General features: G+C 45.2%; 1 protein-coding gene across 14 annotated transcripts in view; it reads right to left on the bottom strand.

Moving 5' to 3' along the window:
• Positions 1-20,332, bottom strand: part of PDE4DIP (phosphodiesterase 4D interacting protein) — a 203,720-nt gene that overhangs the window by 114,931 nt on the left and 68,457 nt on the right. For 9 of the 14 annotated variants that reach the window (XM_037038745.1, XM_037038765.1, XM_037038746.1 and 6 more), the window contains one exon: positions 19,684-19,794. In XM_037038745.1, coding sequence (XP_036894640.1) covers positions 19,684-19,794 — 111 coding nt within the window. The other 5 variants (XM_037038760.1, XM_037038762.1, XM_037038766.1 and 2 more) reach the window with 3 other exon arrangements.

Genomic DNA, 20,332 nt, shown 5'->3' with positions numbered 1-20,332 from the left:
TGGTGCAGAGGCAACGGGTGTGGGGGCAGGAGGTATAATGGAAAGCTCTGTGCCTTCGGCTCAGTTTTGCTGTGAACCTAAACTGCTCTAAAAATCAAGTGTATTACAAAATATGGAGAGAATATGAGGTATCTTGGGCTTCTCTTAGTTAGATGCTGAGCTCAGAGGTCCCCATATACTCGCTGCCTTGGTGTGCACGCTGTTCTCCAAATTAAACTGTTGTCGGTGTGTCTCCAGCTATTCATTCCCTAGGGTCGCTCTGTTAAAATCTTGGTTGAGTCCCAGAAGCCTCTGTTGATCTGGCCCAAGTGAGCTGGCAAGTGAGAGACCATACACATAAATACCAATGATCTCAGAGCTTCTCTCCCCCTCCCAGAGCATTCCTCAGCTGGACGAATCTCTCTCACTTGGCTGGGGCCTCTGGGTCCACAAATAGGCCTGGCTGGGCTTAATTTAGCAAAGTGCAGGCCTCCTGTGAAAGCTGGGGTGAGGCTGGAGCCCCTGAAATCCCCAGGACACCTCGTGCGGGGACAGGAGCCCAAGCCCACTCGAGGGGCCTAAAAGGATGCTCAGCATGACTTGTTTCCCTCAACTATGCGGGAGAAGGAGCCTCAGGAATGGCCCCGTGCTTCGCTGGCTTCTCTCTGAACAGCAGGCATGGAGGGGGGAACAAAGTAAAACTTTGCTATGGAGTTAAAATGTATAAAAACTGCATTAATTTTTCTACAGATAAATTAGTACAGGGGAAACCCAAGTCCTACTAATATTTTAAAATTATCCATGTCATCTGATATGATCTGACATTTATCCCCAAACTCAGCTCCCTTGCTTTTATCTTTCAAAAAGGATAAAGCCACTGATCGGCGTCCTGCAGAGTCCAGGGCAGTTTTCTCACGTTGAAGCTCACACCCCACACTGGGGCCGAAGTCACTCCTCCCTGGAAAGCCTAGCTGTGACCTGCAGCCAGGGCCTGTGATCAGGCAACTCATCTGAGGTTGTCCTTGTGTTTGAAACCAGGGACAGCATTTATACTGTAGGGTCCACAGCCCCCCGACCCAGGATGGCAGCCTCAAGCCCCACGTAGCTATCAAACCCTTGAGAGGTGACCAGTCCAAACTGAGATATGCTGTAAGGGCTTCAAAGATTTAGTACGCACTGGGTTAGCAAAGGCTAGCCACAACAAGAGAATACAAATTCTCAGTTTTTAAATAACCATTTCATGTTAAAGTACTATTTTAAATATATTATGAACGTCAATTTCACGTATTTCTTTGTACTTTCCTTTTTCTATGGCCACCAGAACATTTTAAATTTCATCTGTGGCTCACGGCAGATTTCCATTGGACAGCACTGCCCCGTAAGATGTCAGGACAAAGGTGGACCAGTTTTAAGCACATTGCACAGAAACATGCTCGGACCTGCCTTGCACTTAATCCTGTGGCATAGAGGAATTTTTAGGGGTTTTAAGGAATTATGGCATTCTGTAACCAACAAAACAGACATGACTCCAGCTCATTACAAGTGAAGCAAAATGAGAGGACTGATTACACGCACAAAACTGAACAGGAGTCAGATCACAGCACTGCTCAAACCGTGTTCAGACACTAAACTCTGGGTGTTGGGAGGACAGGGACCCCCTCTATTTTCTCACCATTGTGTCCCCATTGTTGCTTGAACAGTGCTCATACATAGATGATCACGTCTTTATCGAACGAATGAATGTTGCTCAAAATAAACACAGCCCACTCGAACAATCTCACTGTCAATTTCTTCTTCCTCCCTGGCTGGTGTAGCTCAGTGGATTGAGCACGGGCCTGTGAGGCAAAGGGTCGCCGGTTCGATTCCCAGTCAGGGCACATGACTGGGTTGCAGGTCAGGTCCCCAGTAGGGGACACATGAGAGGCAACCACACATTGATGTTTCTCTCCCACTCTTTCTCCTTCCCTTTCCCTCTCTCTAAAAATAAATAATTTTTTTTTAAAAAAGAATTTCTTCTTCTCACCTGTTTCTCATCTTAATTTGTTTGCTTTCTTCTTCTGCCCACCCTTTTCTTAGAGAGACTGTGCAGTTCCAGGGAGGGCTGCAGGCTCACCCGGAGTGCCCCAGGGCACAGCTGCTGGGCCTCTCCAATGGAGGAGATGGCACGGGATGAAAAAGTGGTCTCCTTACCCTTATCTGTACACAGGAGCCTCACTTGCAACTTCAAGGGTGTTTGCAATCCATCGACACAAACTTTCTGAGTCTCTATTACAGGCTCAACAATATTCAAGATTATGTTGAAGGCTATAGAGGAAGTTTGAGATCAATTCCAAAAGGAGGGACAAGAAATGTATACATGGAAAGATAGTTGTCAGCCAGGAGTAACGCCTGCTGAATAGTGTACCTGAACTGTAACTGTGGGAGGAGCACAGGATGAAAGATGATTTCAGGCAGCATGATGAGGAAAAGCCCACCTCAGCAGGCAGAATCTGAGTTGGACTCTGAAACCTGAGCAAGCTTTGGACAAGCAGAGAAAAAGGATATGGGTATTCCAGGTGTGAACAAGGAGATGTCAGCAGGAATCAGCACAAGTGAGAGAGAGTGACTCACTCTAGGAACATGTTTGGAAATACACAGTGGGAGAATAAAGCTTGCTTTTCACCTCATCGGGAATACTGAAACAGTGGGAAGAAAACTCTGACCACTGTATCTGCCCATCCACCGGCATCTGAGCTCACATCCTCTGTCTCTCCACTTGTGGCCGTAGATCAACTATCCATGCTCCCATGTAAAGCCAGACATTCCACTTACACATCTGGTCTCATTCTCTCTACCTCTCAAAAGTAATGCAAAGAAAGTCTCCCCTCCTCTCCTTCACCAATCTTCAACTTTCTACTGGAAAATTCCATCGGTACACAAACATGTTATTATTCATTTACCCTTAAAAAATCTTCATAAATCCTTACTGGTGAGTTTCTTTGCTCTCCTTTGCAACAAAACTCCTCAACATAATCTGTTAACTAATTAACTCCAGTTCTCCTCTCATTTTTTGTGATACTGGCTGTAACCAGGCCTCGCCTCCAGCAGTCCACCAAGACTACTCTGACCAACATCACTAGTGACACTCGTTTTGTTCTATCGAAAGGTCAATTCTTAGTCATCAGACGACTTGGGCTATCAGCAGCATTTCCAAACCCTGACCCCTCCCTCTTCCCTTATATCCTTTCTTTATTTCGTTTACATGACTGCAGGCTCTTAAGTTTTCTTTACCAGTTGCAGCTTTTCTATCTTCCTTGCTGATTCTTCCTCCTTTCCCCAAACTATTACTGTTTGAGTGACCCCAGGATTAGGTCTTCAGTCCTTTTCTCTTCCCCTTTGGTACTTCTAAGTCCCTGGTGATCTCGGAGCATTCTCATGGCTTTAAATACCATGCACAGGCTGATAACTCCCAAACTGATGTCTCCAACCCAACCCACCACCCAGAACTTCAGACTTCTATGTTCAACTGCTTACCCGATAGTGCCGCTAGAAATATCTGACAAATATCTCAAGCACGAATTGACTGAAACTGAAATCCCACTCCATCCTCAAATGTGCTCTACCTACAGCCTTCCCAGTTTTAACTACGGCAACTCCATCCTCCCAGTTGCTTAGGTTTTGACCCTGGAGTCTGCCTTGATTCCTTCCCTTCTCTCACATTCCACATCCATCCACAGCAAATCCTGTGTGTGCTGCCTTCACTTCGCCCCACATCAGCTGCTCTTACCTCAGTCCACTCACCATCACCTCCTAGGTGGACAGCTGCCTAACAGCCCTTCTGCCTTCTATCCTTGCCCTTCTAGGGCTTATTCTCAATACCATAACCACAGTGAGGTTTAAATTTTTTTCAATTACAACTTACAGTAAACATTGTTCTGTATTAATTTCACATGTACAGCACAGTGGTTAGACAATCATGTACTTAACCAAGAGCTCCCCAGATATTTTAAGTACCCACCTGGCCCCATGCATTATTATTCAGTATTACTGACTCTATTCCCTATGCTATAATTTACCTCCCTGTGGCTATTCTGTAACTACCACTTTGTACTTCTAAAGCCCTTCACCTTTTTCAACCAGTTGCCCTACTCCCCTCCTCCCCTCTGTCAACCGACAGGTCACAGTGATCTTTTCAAAAGGCAGATAGGATTGTCTTTTGTTGGGTTATTGCTCTGTTCAAAACCTTTCAATGGCTTCCCTTGTCAGTATGAGTAAAAGCCAAAGTCTCTAAAATTATCTATAGGGCCTATCTGATCTGCCCCAGCTCCATTACCCCCAGCGCCTTCTCCTGCTGCCTTCAACCTCCATGCTTTCCTGGAATGTTCTTCTCCTACTTATCTGTTAGGCTAACTTCCTCACTTCCTTTAAGGCATTGCTTTGAAAACATAGCCACTTTGGAAAATAGTTTGGCAGTATCTTATAAACTGAAATATATGCTTATTATTGGACCTAACAATTACTACTAGGTATTTACCCACAAAAAAATAAAACAAAGACTTGTACATGCGCAGTTTTATTCATAATGCCAAGCACTCGACATAACCCATATGTTCATCAGCAGGGGTGTGGATAAATAAATTGCATTTTATTCATACAGTGGCATACTACTCAGCAATAAAAAGGAATGAATTACAGACGCAACATGAATGAACTTCAAATCATTATGCTAAGTAAAAGAAACCTGACACTAGAACCTTTACTGTATGATTCCATTTACATGACACTCTAGAACAAACACAACTAAGCAGTAGGCAGAAAGCAGATCAATGGTTTTCCTAGGAACAAACCTTCCTCTACTAGTTAACCTCACGGTTATTTCCTTCTGTTTCCATCCCAGCTCTACAAAAAAAAAGTAGGACGACTGCGTGGTGGACAGACTCTAATGTGACTCCCACAATATCTGCCTCCTGGTGTTCATGCCTTTGATAACAGCCCCCGCCCCGAGTATGGACAGCATGTGTCATTTGTTCCTACCCTATACATATAACAAAGGTAGGAAGTGTCACTCCTGTGACTATGTGAAGTTTTAAGACTGTCTTGCTCGCAGACTTGCTCTAGAGCCTCTCTTTGCTGACTTGATGTAAGTTGCCATGTGGGCTTTCTACAGGCAAGGGGCAGTAGGTGGCTTCAAGGAACCGTGGGCAGCCTCTAGCCAAGATCCAGCAAGAAGTTGGGACCCTTAGTCCTACCCTCATAGGGAAATAAATTTTGTCAACAGCCCAAGTGAGCTCAGAGGCAGCTTCGACCCCAGTCATGTCTCCAGATGAGAACTCAGCCCAGCCAATACCTTCACAGGGGCCCAGTGACACCCTAAGCAGGGAATTGAGCTAAGCTGTGGCTGGAATGCTGGCCCACATAAACTGTGAAGTGATAAACATGTACATGTGTTTTTAAAATCACTTTCTAAATGTGGCCTTCCCTGACCACTCTTTAATACTACAACCTGCCCTCCATTCTTCCACTTTCTGACTCTCTCCGCCCTGCTCTATGTTTTTCTTTTTATTCCCAAGAGGACTTAAACACTTTCAAATATTCTATATATTTATTGTTCATTGTCTTCTCAAGCTAGAATATAAATCCCATGAGGCTAGTAATGCTTACCTGTTTTGTTCACTGATACATACTCCAAACATTTCCAACAGCACCTGAAACAGTAGGTGCTCAAAAGTATTTTGAAATGAATGAGTCCTGATGCTTATGTTTAAATCAGAATCAATTGATTCTTACTCTCATCAGAGATGAGGTATAGCTAGGTAGTCACCATCTGCCACATACTGAGACTCCAAGTCTGTAAAAGCTACTATTAGGTCACCTCTGAGTTTGTCCTTCCCCAAATTAAAAATCCCAATTCCACTGCCCTTTTCACATAAACCTCATTTTCTAATTTTTATTTTGGTTTGAGTAGTCCCCAATTTCTTCTGTATTTCTGGGGTTCGACACTAGACTCAAGGCAGTGTATGGGGATAAGGATAGCTATGGTTTGCATTACATTCCACATGGCAATTTGCACTTATTTCACGAGTAAAAATGAGGTCAATGCCCCCATCTACTGAAGATGCATCAGTGAGATAATGCCACCCCTTCCTGTCACTATGAAAATAGGTATCAGTTCACTAGAGCTCTTTCTTTTCTCTTCAGCCAGGCCTTAACACAATGCAGTTAGTTACTAAAAAACATCATTTGCATTTGAAAGAGGGACTTTTAATTCTAAAGAATGTGCCAAGGCCTGGATTATTAACTACAGAATCAGGCCACCGTAGCTGCTGGGATAGCAGGTACACTCCCTGAGGCTCCTGAGGGCAAACCTGGCCCTGTGAAAAACAAGGACAAGACTCCAAGGTCACAGGGCTCTTCTGGGGTTGAAATTAAATATGTATCAAACACAAAGCCCAGAGCCTGGCCAGCAGTAACACTGAATGGACTTCCTTCTCCCGAGGATTTAAATGAGAAGCATTTAGCACTTATGTGTGAAACTGGGGGAGAAAAGAGAAGACATGGGACAAAGGACAGGAAGAGCCTAACCATGGGGACAACACTGACACCAGAAGGTGGGACAAGACCTGTTTCCTCCTGACCATTTCTTTTCCTCCATCTTCCACTGACTCAGAGGCACGGGTGACACCCTCCAACACACCTGGAGGAAGAAGGGTTAGGAGAAAAGAGGAGAGAGAGGAATTCGGAAGCTAGCGGGTGGGGGCCAGCTGAGGTGGAGATAGCCTGAGGAGGCGTTCCAGTGCTGACCGACATCACCACCATCCACCTGGAGCAATTCAGGCAAGTCCACCACGGGCCCCTCTGCCACCAAGCTTTCCACAGGCGAGGGCACCCCTGTGCTCTCAGTGCCAGCTTGCAGAGGCTGGCAGGGACCGGTCATTACTACTCTCACTCTGAGTCCTCTGAGGCTGCAAATGGTTTGGCAGCAAACTGGGCCGCTCCCCAGTCCCACAGCCTAGAAAGGATCGGAGAGAGAGAGACTTCGAATAGAGAGTGCACCCCATCTGTAAGGGTCTGCTCATCTGAGCCCCAGAGGTCCCCTACCTCCATCTGATGTCTGTGCCAAGAAGACCCTAAGGTCCAGCTCTGGACTCAGGAGTTCCTGACCTTGGAGCACAGTGATGACACCTTGCGTCACGAACTGACTCGTGCCAGGTTTATGCTTGGTCCTTAGCACAGACTCAGTGTGACTAGACAGAATCTGGACGGGGAGGTGGAACAGCGCATCTGAGAGGGGCAGCCACTGTGGCCCTGAGCCAGGGCCGAGAGTCCCCTTTTGCAGCTCCAGGTCATGGCCTTCCTGCCGGCAGCCTCCCTGCACTTACCCAGGGGCCTCAGAGCAGGCTTCTTCCTCAAGCCTCTACGTGGGCTTGCTGAGGCCCCAAGTACTTAACAACATGAAGAGGTGGCCTCCTGACCTTCATGACAGTGGGCCCTGTGTGAGGTCGGGAGATGAAAAGTTGGCACTACAAAGCAGCCAGTGCCTTTTATTTACGCCCAACCTCTTCAAGCCAAGTTTCTAAATAACAGGGATGGTAACTGACCAGTGTGGCCCAAAGTCTGTTCTGAAATTGCTTGGCAAAAGGCCACTGGACTATCACTCGGCTCTGCACGGAACAGCATGTACCAAGTCTTTCGGTGTGTGGGCAGTTTAGCTGCCATTCAACGTGACAGAATGGACTTCTTTCCAGGTTGCACCAGCCTCCACTTGGTGCCTTCAACGTGTATAACAGCGCCTCGTTTTGCTGTGAAGTTTGTGAATTTGAACTTGCTTAGAGGAGATGGCAAATGCCAGAGCAAGAAGCCGAGATTCAAAAAATGTTCCCAGGGGCTATGTAAACACAAATGAAACTCCTAGGGAAGGCATATATAAGCCGAGGAACTAAATAACTAAGTGTTTTCTTTTGGCAGCAGGCATGGGGTACAGAACCATTTATCTATAATTACTTCGGCTCCTGCTGTGAATACTCTATTTTAGCCCCGGTTGTACAGAGGAAAAGAAAGTCTAAATTTTTAACAAGCACATAAATCCCCTAAAACTTTGCTGAAGACCAAGGGAGACATTCCAAGAGCCGGGGTTATGGTCCCAACCTGACCATTCATTTGCTGTATGACCTGAGGCAAGTTACTCTACTATTCAGGCCTCAACTTCTTTATCTTTCAAATCAATGGCTTACTCAGGGAAAGCTGAAGGGATGGTATATAAGAACTCTCTATATTATTTTTGCAATTTTTCTGTAAGTCTAAAATTATTTTTAAATACAACACTTTCTTAAAAAGTGAAAGGATTATATAGATTATCTTCAAGATCCTCTTTAGCTCTAAACTGTAATTCTAAGCTTTATTTAAAGTAAATCTCTTTCCAGCTATCCAAATACATACCAAAGCAGCTTTCTGCCCAATCTTCCTACCACATAGAAGATGCTGATTAGCCCCCAGCACAAACCTATTTTCTGCTTTTAGCAGATCCCCAGCAAAAACTGAATTCTCCCAAAACCCATTCAAAACACCCCATCCTTATCCACTTTGTTCCTGCAAAGGAGTCGATTCATCAAGTAGGGAAAAGCTGTGCCTGACAGTCCCTGCTTACAGAATCTCAGTTTTCCCCTAGCAACTGGGCTAATTATAACCCCAGCTACCTGGTAACAGCACTAGATTTTCCTGACACTGGCTGCCGTGTTAAAGCTGCCTCCGCTCCACTGGCACCTCCCGCACCGAGAAGGCATCGGATGAACTGAGAGACTGGGGGAAGGGAGGCGGGCACCTACCTAAGCTAGGATGAGTATCCAGAGAGGCTGTTCAGAATCACAGAACCTCCCCCATGTCAACACGCGCCACCAGCATAGCACAGAGCGGCGACCTATGAACCCACTGACAGACACGATTTTCCCCTAAAGTCCACAGTGTGCATTCGGGGTCGCCCTTGCTGTTGTACATTCTATAGGTTTGGACAAATGTGTAATGACACGTGCCCACCATTACAGTATCCTGCAGAACAGTTTCACTCCCCTAAGAGTTGTCTATGCTCTGTCTATTCATCCCTTCCCGCCCCCGCACCCCAAGCTCCTGGTAACTACTGACCTTTTTGCTGTCTCCACAGTGTGTCTGGCCTGTCTGCCCTGCTTTCCTGCCTTACCTTCCTAGAGTCCCTCTTCCCCACCTACCAGAGGGATCTAGGTGTTCTCTGCTATTTGAAGCCTATCAGCCGCTCCCTAATCATCCTCAGGCTAAAGTCTATACTCTTTAAAATGGCACATTGCCTGAGGGAGTGGAGCGGTGGTGACGGGTGGAGGGAGGCACGGGGAGATAAAGTGGGACAACTGTAATAGTATAATCAATGAAATATAAACACATAAATAAATAAAATAAAATGGCACAAAGGATTATGCCCTGCATACCTTAAAGCCTCGTCCTGTATTTCTACTACTTAACATTCGTCCATACAAAACCACTTTAATTCTCCTTGAGACCCGTGTGGCTTCTTGCCTCTAGGCCTGCATTTCTTCAAAATCACTCTATCCACCCTATCATCCACTGACTAACTTCGCACACAGCTCCATTTCTGCTTTTCACCACACTCTCACTTGTGTTTTATTAATCTTTGAATCCCCACTTCTAGCATCCTACTTGGAATACAGCAGGTAGCCAATTCATGTTTATTGATGAATGAAGGGACAAATGCAAAGCTCTTTATGATCTGACCCCTGCTTACCTTTCCAGGCTCACCTTACCACCACCACCACCACCAGCCTGTATACCATACGTCCAGCCGGACTGAACGCCCAGCGCCGCGCCAAGCACACAGCACTTTCCCATGCCTCTGTGTGCGCTTTTCCTCTCCCCGAAGGGTTTTTCCCCCATTCCTGGGTGTGTTGATTATGCTTCAAGATCCAATGGAAACTTCACACACTCGGCAGGGCCTTTCCTGGTAGATTTTATTGTTCCCCTTAGTACTACAGACCAGTCTGTACTATACCATTTTTATTTATTTGTTAGTATCTTTCTCCACCAACACTGAGCATGGCAGCTGGCTCGTAGCAGAGCGTCAACAGACGTTTGAAGGAATGCGTGCATGTGTGTACGAGCAACAGATGGCCAAGGTGATAATGCAAATAAGGGAAACATTTGAGACAGGAATTTTAACTGCCTCCAACTATATCATGCTCCTTCTATCAGTGTGTAAACCTGGAGGTACACCACTAATAAAAAGAAGAGGCGCTTTTTAAAAGCTCACGGAACAACATAAATTAGGTAGACATAGGTAAGGAGATAACTGAAAGCGAATTAGAATTAAATCAGGCTCCAGAATTTAGTTTTAGATTTATCTCCTAGTGATTGCAAATAAAAGGTCCCAAGTATTCAATGGAAAAAATCTCTTCTTCCCAACAGGCAAGTGGTATGACTTCTAATTAAAGGCTTTAAAAAATGAAAAAAGTTTTAAGCAAAAACAGGAAATAAAGTCATGTTAGTCGAGGGCTCCACAGGTTTAATAAAGTAACTATGACAGTTATGGGAAAGTTGCTTTAAAAATTTTTTTAGTGTGGTAATATACATGTAACTTCCGAGATCAGACGAGATCGGGCACGTTCAGGGTGGTATGGCCGTAGACTACATGTAACATAGAATTTATCATTTTAACCACTGTTAAGTAACTGTTCAGGGGCATTACGTACATTCGTACAGTTGTGCAACCATCCACCTCCAGAAGTTTTTCTCCAACTGACTATATCTATTCAATAACTTCCCATCTGCATACCCCACCCCACACCCCACCACTCCACTGACCTGGCAACAACCATTCTGATCTTTGTCTCTATGAATTTGACTACTTGAGGTACCTCACATAATTAGAACCATTTAACATTTGTCCTTTTGTGACTGGTTTATTTCACCTCACATCACGTTCTCAAAGTTCATCCATGTTGTAATGTGTGTCAGAACTCCCTTTTTAACGCTGCGTAATATTCCATTCTAAGTGTACAGCATGTTTTGTTTACCCATTGCTCTGTCAGCGAACACAGGTTGCTTTTCCCTTTTGGCTGTTGCGAATAACGCTGCTGCGAACATGGGTGTGCAAACACGTGTTCGAGTTCCTGTGTTCAGTTCCTCTGGGTATAAACTGACAGGTGGAATTAACTGCTGGCGCATGTGACGACTCTCCGTTTTCTTTTCTGAGGAATCACCACACCGTTTTCGCAGTGGTCACACCACTTTGTATTCCCAACCAGCTGAGCACAGGGTTCCCAGTTTTTCTGCATCCTGGTTAACACATATTGTCTTCTTTTTCATTTGTTTGTTTGTTTTGTCTTGTTTTGATGAGAGCCACCCTGACAGGTGTGAGGTTTAAACTTTTTAAACCAAGAACATAAAGGTCACAACAATTTAATGAATGGACCCTCCCTACTTTCCTCCTACTGCCACTCCCAAGAAGAGGACACGGACAAGCCTGCCTGTGCCGGCCACCGAAAGCGAGAAGGAGGCATCAGCACCCGTGGCTGCACAGACATGGGCACACACCTCTATGTTCACACCAGGCTTCCAGAGAAGGGCTTAAAATAGTTCGGCCAAAGTAGGGTTTTTTTCCCAACATTTTATTCATTTATTTTTAAAATTTATTTTAGAGAAAGAAAGGAAGAATAAGAGAGAAGAAGAGAGAAACATCAATTTGTTGTTCCATGTAGGTACCGTGTATTTATTTATGTATGTGCCCTGGTTGATTCTTGTTTGTGCCCTGACCGGGGATCGAACTCACAACCTTTGCATATCAGGACAATGCTGTAACTAACTGAGCCCCAGCCAGAACCATAGCTAAAGTAATTGTTATTTTTCTCTCTTTACTTATAGTTCTCCCTTCCCTACTATGTCCATTTCTTTAAGTTCACATCAGTAAAATATAGGGGAATCTTCAGCAGCTAATTAAACAAGGTATCCAACTGTGAAAATAAAAGCGAATTAACTCTAACAAACATAAGAATACCATTCATTGCAACAGTAGCTGCAATAGCACTTTTAATTTATTTGTTAATAAATAAATAACTTTGGAGAATAATCTCAGAGGTGCATACTCTTCGGGTAAGCAGGACACTAATAATCCTTTACATTTATTTAACACCTAACACATTAAAACACGCGTTAGGAGTCCACACAGGGGAGGATGGCAGGACAGGAATCCATGGCTCCCCTTTAGGAAATGAAGGCTCAAAGAAGTTGTGGACTCGGACAAAGACATCGCTAGGAAAAGGTGGACTCAAATTAAGTTTTCCTGATTGGGTTCAAGACTTGAATCCCTACATTTAGATTTCCCTCAAAGACACTGTCTTTCTGCCCTTGACCAGTTGCTCAGCTGGTTGGAGCATCCTCCGTACACCAAAAAAGGGGTGCGGGCTCATTCCCCGGGCAGGGAACACAGGGGAGGCAACTGATAGATGTTTCTCTCTCACATCAATGTTCCTCTCTCTCTTTCTCTCTCTCTCCCTCCCTCCATTCCTCTCTCTCTGAAATCAATTTAAAAACATATACTCAGAAAAAAATGAAAAACATATCCTCAGGTTAAGATTCAAAATCATTAAAAATGATACTATCTTTCTGCAATTGCCTTCCATTGGTCCAAGTAAAGGTTCCGAAGCCATATGGCCTGACCCAGCACCTTGGCACTTCACAGAACTGCTGGATGCTTAGCAAAGAGCAGTCAGTGTACTGACTGAAGTAACGGTATAGCTCATATACACTATTAAAGTAACAGCATACTTCATATATACTGCTACTCGTCGTATTGCCCAAGGCCTGAAGAAAATCAGCGTGGGAAAAACAAATTAACAAAGAGAGTAGATCTTAAAACTTTTCATCATAAGAAAACCGACCTTTGTGAGTGTGTGTGGCAGTGTATGTTAACTGGACTTACTGTGGCTACCATTTCACAATATATACTTCTACTGAATCATTATGTTGCATATCTGAAACTAATACGTCAATCTCTCTCAATTTTAAAAAGAGATAGGTCTTAAAAATTTTAAAGGTTTTGTTTATTTATTTTTAGAGAGAGGGGAAGGGAGGAAGAAAGAGAGGGAGAGAAACACCAATCAGTTGTCTCTTGCTCGCGTCCCAACCAGGACAGAACCCGAAACCCAGGCATGCGCGCCCTTGACCAGGAATCGAAGCAGTGACCTTTCACTTCATGGGCCACCACCCAAACAACCAAGCCACACAGGTCAGGGCTTGAAAAATCTTTAAAACTGAATTTAGAACCAGACCAAGTTATATCAGAAAGTACTAAACCAAAATGATAAGAAGTGTTGAATTATAACCAATCAGTCATAATAATTTTTATAAAAGGAAAGGACTTGTACCATTAGTAAATAAAATGTTTTCTTTAAAAAAATTTTAGCAAACCCAGCCTTTCTTATCTATTGTCTTCGAAGAAAGAATTCATGTCTGAGGGTAACCGTAAATCTACTACAATAGGGGCACTTCACACTATGTTCTTTATAAATGGGAAAACTAGATTGAAGAAATGAAATGAGTAACATAAATTATCCCAAACCCACTGCTGAAGACAAAGAAACTAATTTAGTTTCTGGACCTAAAAAAATGGTCCAGATCAAATATGTCCAGTAACTGAACTTATCTGGATAATTTTGTCATCTCTCAGTTTGTCACAATAAGGGCCAATATTTTTTCAGGACTTACTACATGATAGACATCATACTGATTTCAACTAATTGGCTTATTTAATCCTCCTCCAGACCCCGTAAAATAGGTGCTGTTACAACACTCACTTCGGCTCAGAGAAATCACAGTCTTTGTCCAAGTGAACACAGGGAGCAAGTGTAAAAACCAGGATTCCATCTCAGGTCTGTCTGGTTTATAACTTCAGGCTGCTAAGCCCAGTGACAGCTGAATAGTAGAAATGATGAAAATCTCATAGGCAAGTAGTGTCTGTTCACCACAATTTAAAAAACCTAGCTGTACACATACGCTATGGATAAACTTCAAAGTTTGCCCAGGAAAAATATCATTTGATTTCCAAGATAAGAGACCACGGCTCCGAGAACCCAGGAAGGTTACGGCCCAAACAATAATGGAGCACGACGCTTGCCACTCCTGTCGGAAGCCACATCCACGTTAATCTTCTAGTGTCCACTGTGTCACTAAACATCGACTCTATCTGGTCTAGGAAGACAGCCTTCGGGTTCTCCGGATATCTTTGTTATTGGACTTGGCCCGGTCAGATTTTAAATTCCATTCTAGAATCTGTTTAAAAGCACCTTAATAATAATGCACTGAAGTTTAACACATAAATAGTCACTGGAAGGCAAAACACAGTGGATGGTGTCTTTGTGCATTGTTTGGGGGTTGGGTGTTTTCCACACAGCAGTAGATTTCATAAATTCCAGGGCTGAACGTATTTCTAGTGGTACACACTCAGCTACAATGAGAAGATGCAAGATTCATCAACATCGAGGAAATCAACCAAGTTGCCACCCAGAAATTATTTCCCGGAGCAGCTGCAGTCCAGAAATGCGAACAAGCCCTTCTCCACAGGAGAGGCCATACTCAGCTGTGGGCCAGTCACAGCAATTTCTCTCTTTACTTTGCTCCAGAATCAGGACCTACCTGTACTGCAATGGTTTCTTTCTTTGGTTACGGGTTCCAAATTGCTTTCCCCCCAAACTGAACTTACAATTACTATTTGCTACCAAGAGGGGGCAGTGGTACTTAATCAGGTAGGTACATGCACCAGTTTTTCTGTGCTGAAGGTAAGTAGTCTCATTCTGTTTGTTTTTAGTTATTTACAAAAACTGAAGCTTAAAGGATGATTTAAACACTCAGCAGAAAAGTACCCACTCTCACAGAACCAATTTTCATATTAATTTAATACAATTTTATTAGTCCATGGTTAGCATGTGTTGATTATTTCTGAATTCTCTGAACAGCTTGAAAAAGAGAAACTCTTTTTTTATTTACTTGCTTGGAGGTTGATCCTCCTAGGTTTTCATATAACTCTTAACACTTCTCTTACAATTAATCAAAATCCTTATGAATTGCATCTATTTTAGCTTCTCCCTTAATCAACTACTTGCCACTCGGAAAAACAAAACCCTCTCGCTCCAACCCTTTTCTCCTTCAGTTTCCCATACTTCCCTTCTCTGCTGTCATCATTGTCAAAAGCTCCACTGTCTCTCCTTCACACAGTAATTTTTCACTGCTAAGTACAAACATCTCAACAAAATATAAACTGGCAGAAATATGTAAAATAATAATTACTCTCTACAACCAACTTACATGTTTCTCAAACATTAGTTTTATTTAAAAGAATCATGCATACAACACCCAAATTATTGCAGATTCTAACTCAGTTGGTGTGATTTAATGTTTTTACTCTATTCAAGGAAGTGTCCTTCCAACACTAAAAAAAAATCTGAGTCATGTGACTTAGCACATGATGATGCAATGCATGTCACCCTTGATGTCTCTTCACCTACACTACTGTTATTTAATCAACCTAATCTTGTGGAAGGAGTCATAATGTGACTAAAAAGAGTGAACGTGAGACACCCCTGGGGCCCAGGACAGGACACCCCAAAATATCCCACAACAGCGTATTGGTTACTTTGAATTACAGTTGCAGTGGGTACCTGAAGGGCACCTTGACACTCTCCGTCTCACTGAATGCAGAAAATAAATCTCCAGGGTGGAAGGTGTCTTCCCCCACCTGGACGACCCCCCTTATCACTAGAGTTAAACAACTCAGAACTGAAAAGTCTGTGTAAACAAATCTTGTTGGTGCGTTTCTGATACCACTTTGTTTCAATTCCTCTTTGATGAACACCCAAACTTTGCAAAGGTTCTTTTCTAACAAACACCAAGTTTCTCTGACCTGCAAATTTCTCACAGATACTGTTTCTTTGTTTAAAAGATGCATGGTTTGAGAATTTGTTTGAGCCTTGTTTTATTTTTTTTTAAGATTTTATTTATTTATTTATTTATTTTTAGAGCGCAGGGAAGGGAGGGGAAATGAGAGGGTGGGAAGCAATGCTGTGAGAAACATTGATCGGCTGCCTCACATATGTGCCCCAACCAGGGACCAAACCAGCAACCCAGGCACACACCCTGGCTGGGAATAGAACCAGCGACCTTTCACTTGGCTGCACAGTGCCCAGTCAACTGAGCCACACTGGTTAGGGCTGAGCCTCGTTTTATGACCTGGGCATCATATTGTGACCCTCTCATACACATGTTTTTTTCCCTGTTGATCTAGTTTCGTGTCAATTAGTGCAGTTATAGGAACTAAAGAAGCTGGGTGGGATGGGGAGGTCTCCCCTTTCATAACAACACATTCATGGGAATATTTGAGGGTGAGATTAAAAGAACTAAATCTCTTCCTCATTTTAAAATATCATAATCACTATTACTGCCAGCGGACACATAACTAGTACCCCTTTGTATATGTATGAAGCTATGAAGTTTAACAAAGTGGTTGAATATCTTTTTAGTTAATCTTTATGGCTGTATTTCTAATAAAAAATAAAATGAGGCTCAAGTCTCAAACCAGGAATCTCTTAAACAAAGAAACAATATCTGTGGGAAATGCACAGGTCAGAGAAAGTTGGTGTTCATTAGAACATTTGCAGAAAGGAATGTCTGCAAAGTTTGGGTGTTCATCAAAGAGGAGTCGAAACAAAGTAGTATTAAAAACAGCCATAAAGATTGTTTATTCACACTCTCAACAAATAACTTTTAGTGTCTGTTGTGGAGTGCAAATGCTCTTAATGTCAGTTCTGCAAGGCCTGGAACAAGCCCCAAGAGGTTCAATTACCTGCCACGAACCTGCCACGTCCCCTGGTTGTCCAGGGCTCCTGATGTGCTGGTTTTCTAAGTCCTTGTCCTTCCATCAAAACAAAACCACCCTGGTCTCCATCACTCCCTCATCGCTATGTCGTGTGAGATAATAATTCCAATTATGGAGTTAATGATTATTCATGGCTTTATGTTCTGTTTCCCGAATAAGAGCATTTTAACTTAAGGCTTCAGTTTTTCCCAAGTCATTGGCAAATGGGATGAGTAAGTGACAGGTAGAATGAACAAAGACCTGGTGAGAAGGGAAATACGGCGACACAGTAGTTTGAGATCCTTCAAATCAAGCGGTGCCAGTAGCTGCCTGACTGTACTTAACACTGAGAAGAGACAGGGCCATGTCTGCTTCCTAAATGGGACTAGTGGCAACATTGGTCTCACAAAATGGTTGTCACCTCTGCACGTGACAATGTCCCATGACCACTCCCTCCCCTCCCCACAGCAGCTCCTATAACCATTTTTTTTTTTGAAAGAGAAAGAAACATTGGTCAGTTACCTCCTTTTGTATGTGCCCTGACTGGGGATTGAACCCAAAACCTGTTGGTGGACGGGGACGACGCCCCCACCAACTGAGCCACCCGGCCAGGGCACCTCCTACAACCTTCATCCCACTGCTCCAGTACAGCAGTGCCCGGCACACCCCACCCCCAGTGCTCACTGCAGAGCACATGGGGAGATGAAGTGAGTCCCACCGTCTAAGAAACTACTCTTCTCTCTGCCTTGCTTTGGGGACAGTCAACAGAAAAACGCTCCTCTCTCTGCACGGCTGTGGGGGCGACTTTCCTCGCAAGTCCCCCCAGCCGCCACGGATGAGAGTAAATATGACTGAGACATGATGTGATCTGCTTGGGGAGGAGAAGTGAGCAGTGGCCAGTTTCTCAGGGAAAAAGGCCAGCAGCGGCCAGTTTCTCCGAGGAGAAAAAGGCCCCCGAGACCCCTCCTCCAGGGCCTTTTATTGGGTTGTAATACACAGGAATACAGGGCTGCAAGGATCAAACAGTAGATAGCATTTCAAAGAAATCTCAGGGCTTCAGAGTCTGTCAGGAACAGAGTTTTAGGGTTTCCTGCTTGAAACCTTAACATATGAATGAAAGCACTCTTAGCAGAGCAGATTTCACAGGTTTATCAGGAAGTCTTTGTGATACCAGATTGTTTCTCAGGACTGCTCTAGGAAGGCAAGGAGCTGCACCCCTCCCCAACAGGTATTCAGGCTTAAGGGGATTAGAGCCAGGAAGAGCTTCTCCCAGAGGACAGGGGACTCAGGCTATGTCAAAGCCAGAGGGGGCTGGGGAGAGTCCATTGCTCCCTGTCACAGCCCACCCCCCAGTCCTTAAGGCCTCCCAAGTGATCAGGTCTGACTTAGGTTGCCCCCCACTGTGAGGGGTCTTACCCGTCACTGACTTCCGACCAAGCTTTGGGGACAGGGGGAGGAAACTGAGGCAGCGTTTGCTACCAGAGACAAGTGTTGTCTCCTTCGACTCACATTCCAGAGGTCGTCGCCAGACCTTAGCCACAGGGAGTTGAGATACAGTTCCTAGAACCAGGCAGAGCGGTCTGCAACACACAGCAACCCAATTCACCCCCTAGCTCTACTCAGAAGCAAAGACTGCCTCCCCCTCTCATCTCTCTGAGCCACCAACTGTCCCTCAGCAACATCCTCCGCCACACCTGGCAGCTCCAACAGGGCACATCCCTACTTAGCCCATAGAAAAGATGAAAGGTAACTGTGGACCAGTTTGGGGAAAATTCCTTTTAAAGCATAGAAATCCAGGAAAGAAAGAAAATAGGGCTAACCCCTGCCCCAGGCTGGCTGTTCACATTAGTTGATTTGCCAAATAATCACTCGGGTTTCATGGACACTAGTCACTCCTCTGCTCCAGATACGGGCGAGCAGCCTGTAATGCCTTCCAGAGCCCACACGGACAATGATCATGGCTGTAGTCTCCTGATGGCAACAGCCGGAGATTTAGAACCTACGATAAAGTCACGGGTGACCAGCTCCAGGTCACTCAGGCCACTTCAGTGCCTGTCCAGACACTGAGAGGGCCCTGGAGACCAATATTGTGGAAACCAGTTAGGACGCTTAATCCCTGTGACCTGCAGCCCGAAGTCCTCTTACCAAGGTGCTGTCTCATCCCACTCTCAGCACAGCCAACCCCCCTCTCCCTCCCCTACCCCAATCACTCAGCTGTCAGTCAAGACAGCCCTCCCTGGGGAAGCCACCATTTCCCCTCCCCACTCTCCTTCATTTTAAGGTTGCCTATTGCCACGACCGAAAATGCCTAAGATTCTGTCTTAAAGTTTATCTGCATCGTGATCTTCTCAAACAAGCACGAATTTCTCAAGCAGCAGAAATGCCCCCAGCCGCTGCCCTTTTCTCCACAGCATCATTCTCTGCCTCCCTGGCCCAGAGCTAGAAGGGGCCCTTCTCCATCGGTGTGTGTGACCTGGCAACTTCTGGCTCAGTCACCCGTGGGGCTCATTTTAAAATGCACATTTCTAAGCTCCCCACCCATTACTAAGTCATAATCCCTGGGGGGTGAGGCTGGAATCTACATTTTAACCAGCTCCCAAGGCCACTGGATTTGTTCTGCAAAGTTCCACACCGGAGTCTGAGAGCCTCTGATTTAATCCAGCTCCCTGTCTTCACAGAGAGAAAACAGGCACAAAGCAAGTGGCATGGGCTTGTCCAAGGTCACACGGCGTCAAGGTGAGCGGTCCAGGCCCGGAACCCACCTCCCTCACTCATCCACACGGCCAGGAAGAGCCTGGGATACCCACGCGCGGCCCCAGCGGCGCCCGCGCTCCCGCACTCACCCGCCTGTAGATGTCCTCCCGGCTGGCCTCATACTTCTGCTGCATGCGCTCCTCCAGGAAGTAAATGCGCAGCTTGAGGCTGAAGTTCTCCTTCTTCAGGTCATTGAGGTGCTGGGACAGAGTGCGATATCCATTAGACATGGTGGGCAACCCATGGGGAGGAGCTGGCCCAGTCACCCCTTCACCCCAGGAACGTGGTGCGGCTGCACCGTGGCATGAAGCGAGTGGCCGGGGGCTGCGAGGCTACGGCGACATGGCCCGGTGGCTCGTGCTGTCTCGGGGACCTGGGACCGGGCTCACTGCTCTGGGTGCTGGAGCGCAGCGCACTTTCCTTTTTTACCTCGGGGAGATATTTGCGGAATCCCTGACAGAGGAACATGCTGCGTGAACTCAGACACAAGTGGTGTAACCCGACTCCAGGCCAGGACTCCGAGCTGCCAGCCCGCCAGAGCCTCGCGGGTCCAACTGCAGGCAGTTAGCGGCGTCTCGGAAAAGAGAGCGCAGCGACCCCTAGAAGCTTCCAGGAAATGGGGAACGGGAGTAATTCAAGGAGACGGTGGGGTTTCAAATAAGACAGGGAAAGGGAGGGCGTAGGTGGGCGGGGGGCGGTGTTTAAGCCCCCGGTGTCTGGTTTGCATAATAAAACTCA

This window comes from Sturnira hondurensis, unplaced genomic scaffold (assembly GCF_014824575.4).
Source record: "Sturnira hondurensis isolate 20B ecotype Veracruz unplaced genomic scaffold, ASM1482457v3 Scaffold0024822, whole genome shotgun sequence".
In the NCBI taxonomy this organism is placed as follows: domain Eukaryota; kingdom Metazoa; phylum Chordata; class Mammalia; order Chiroptera; family Phyllostomidae; genus Sturnira; species Sturnira hondurensis.
The sequence above is the reverse complement of the archived record's forward strand: the minus strand, read 5'-3'. Positions and strand labels throughout refer to the sequence as shown.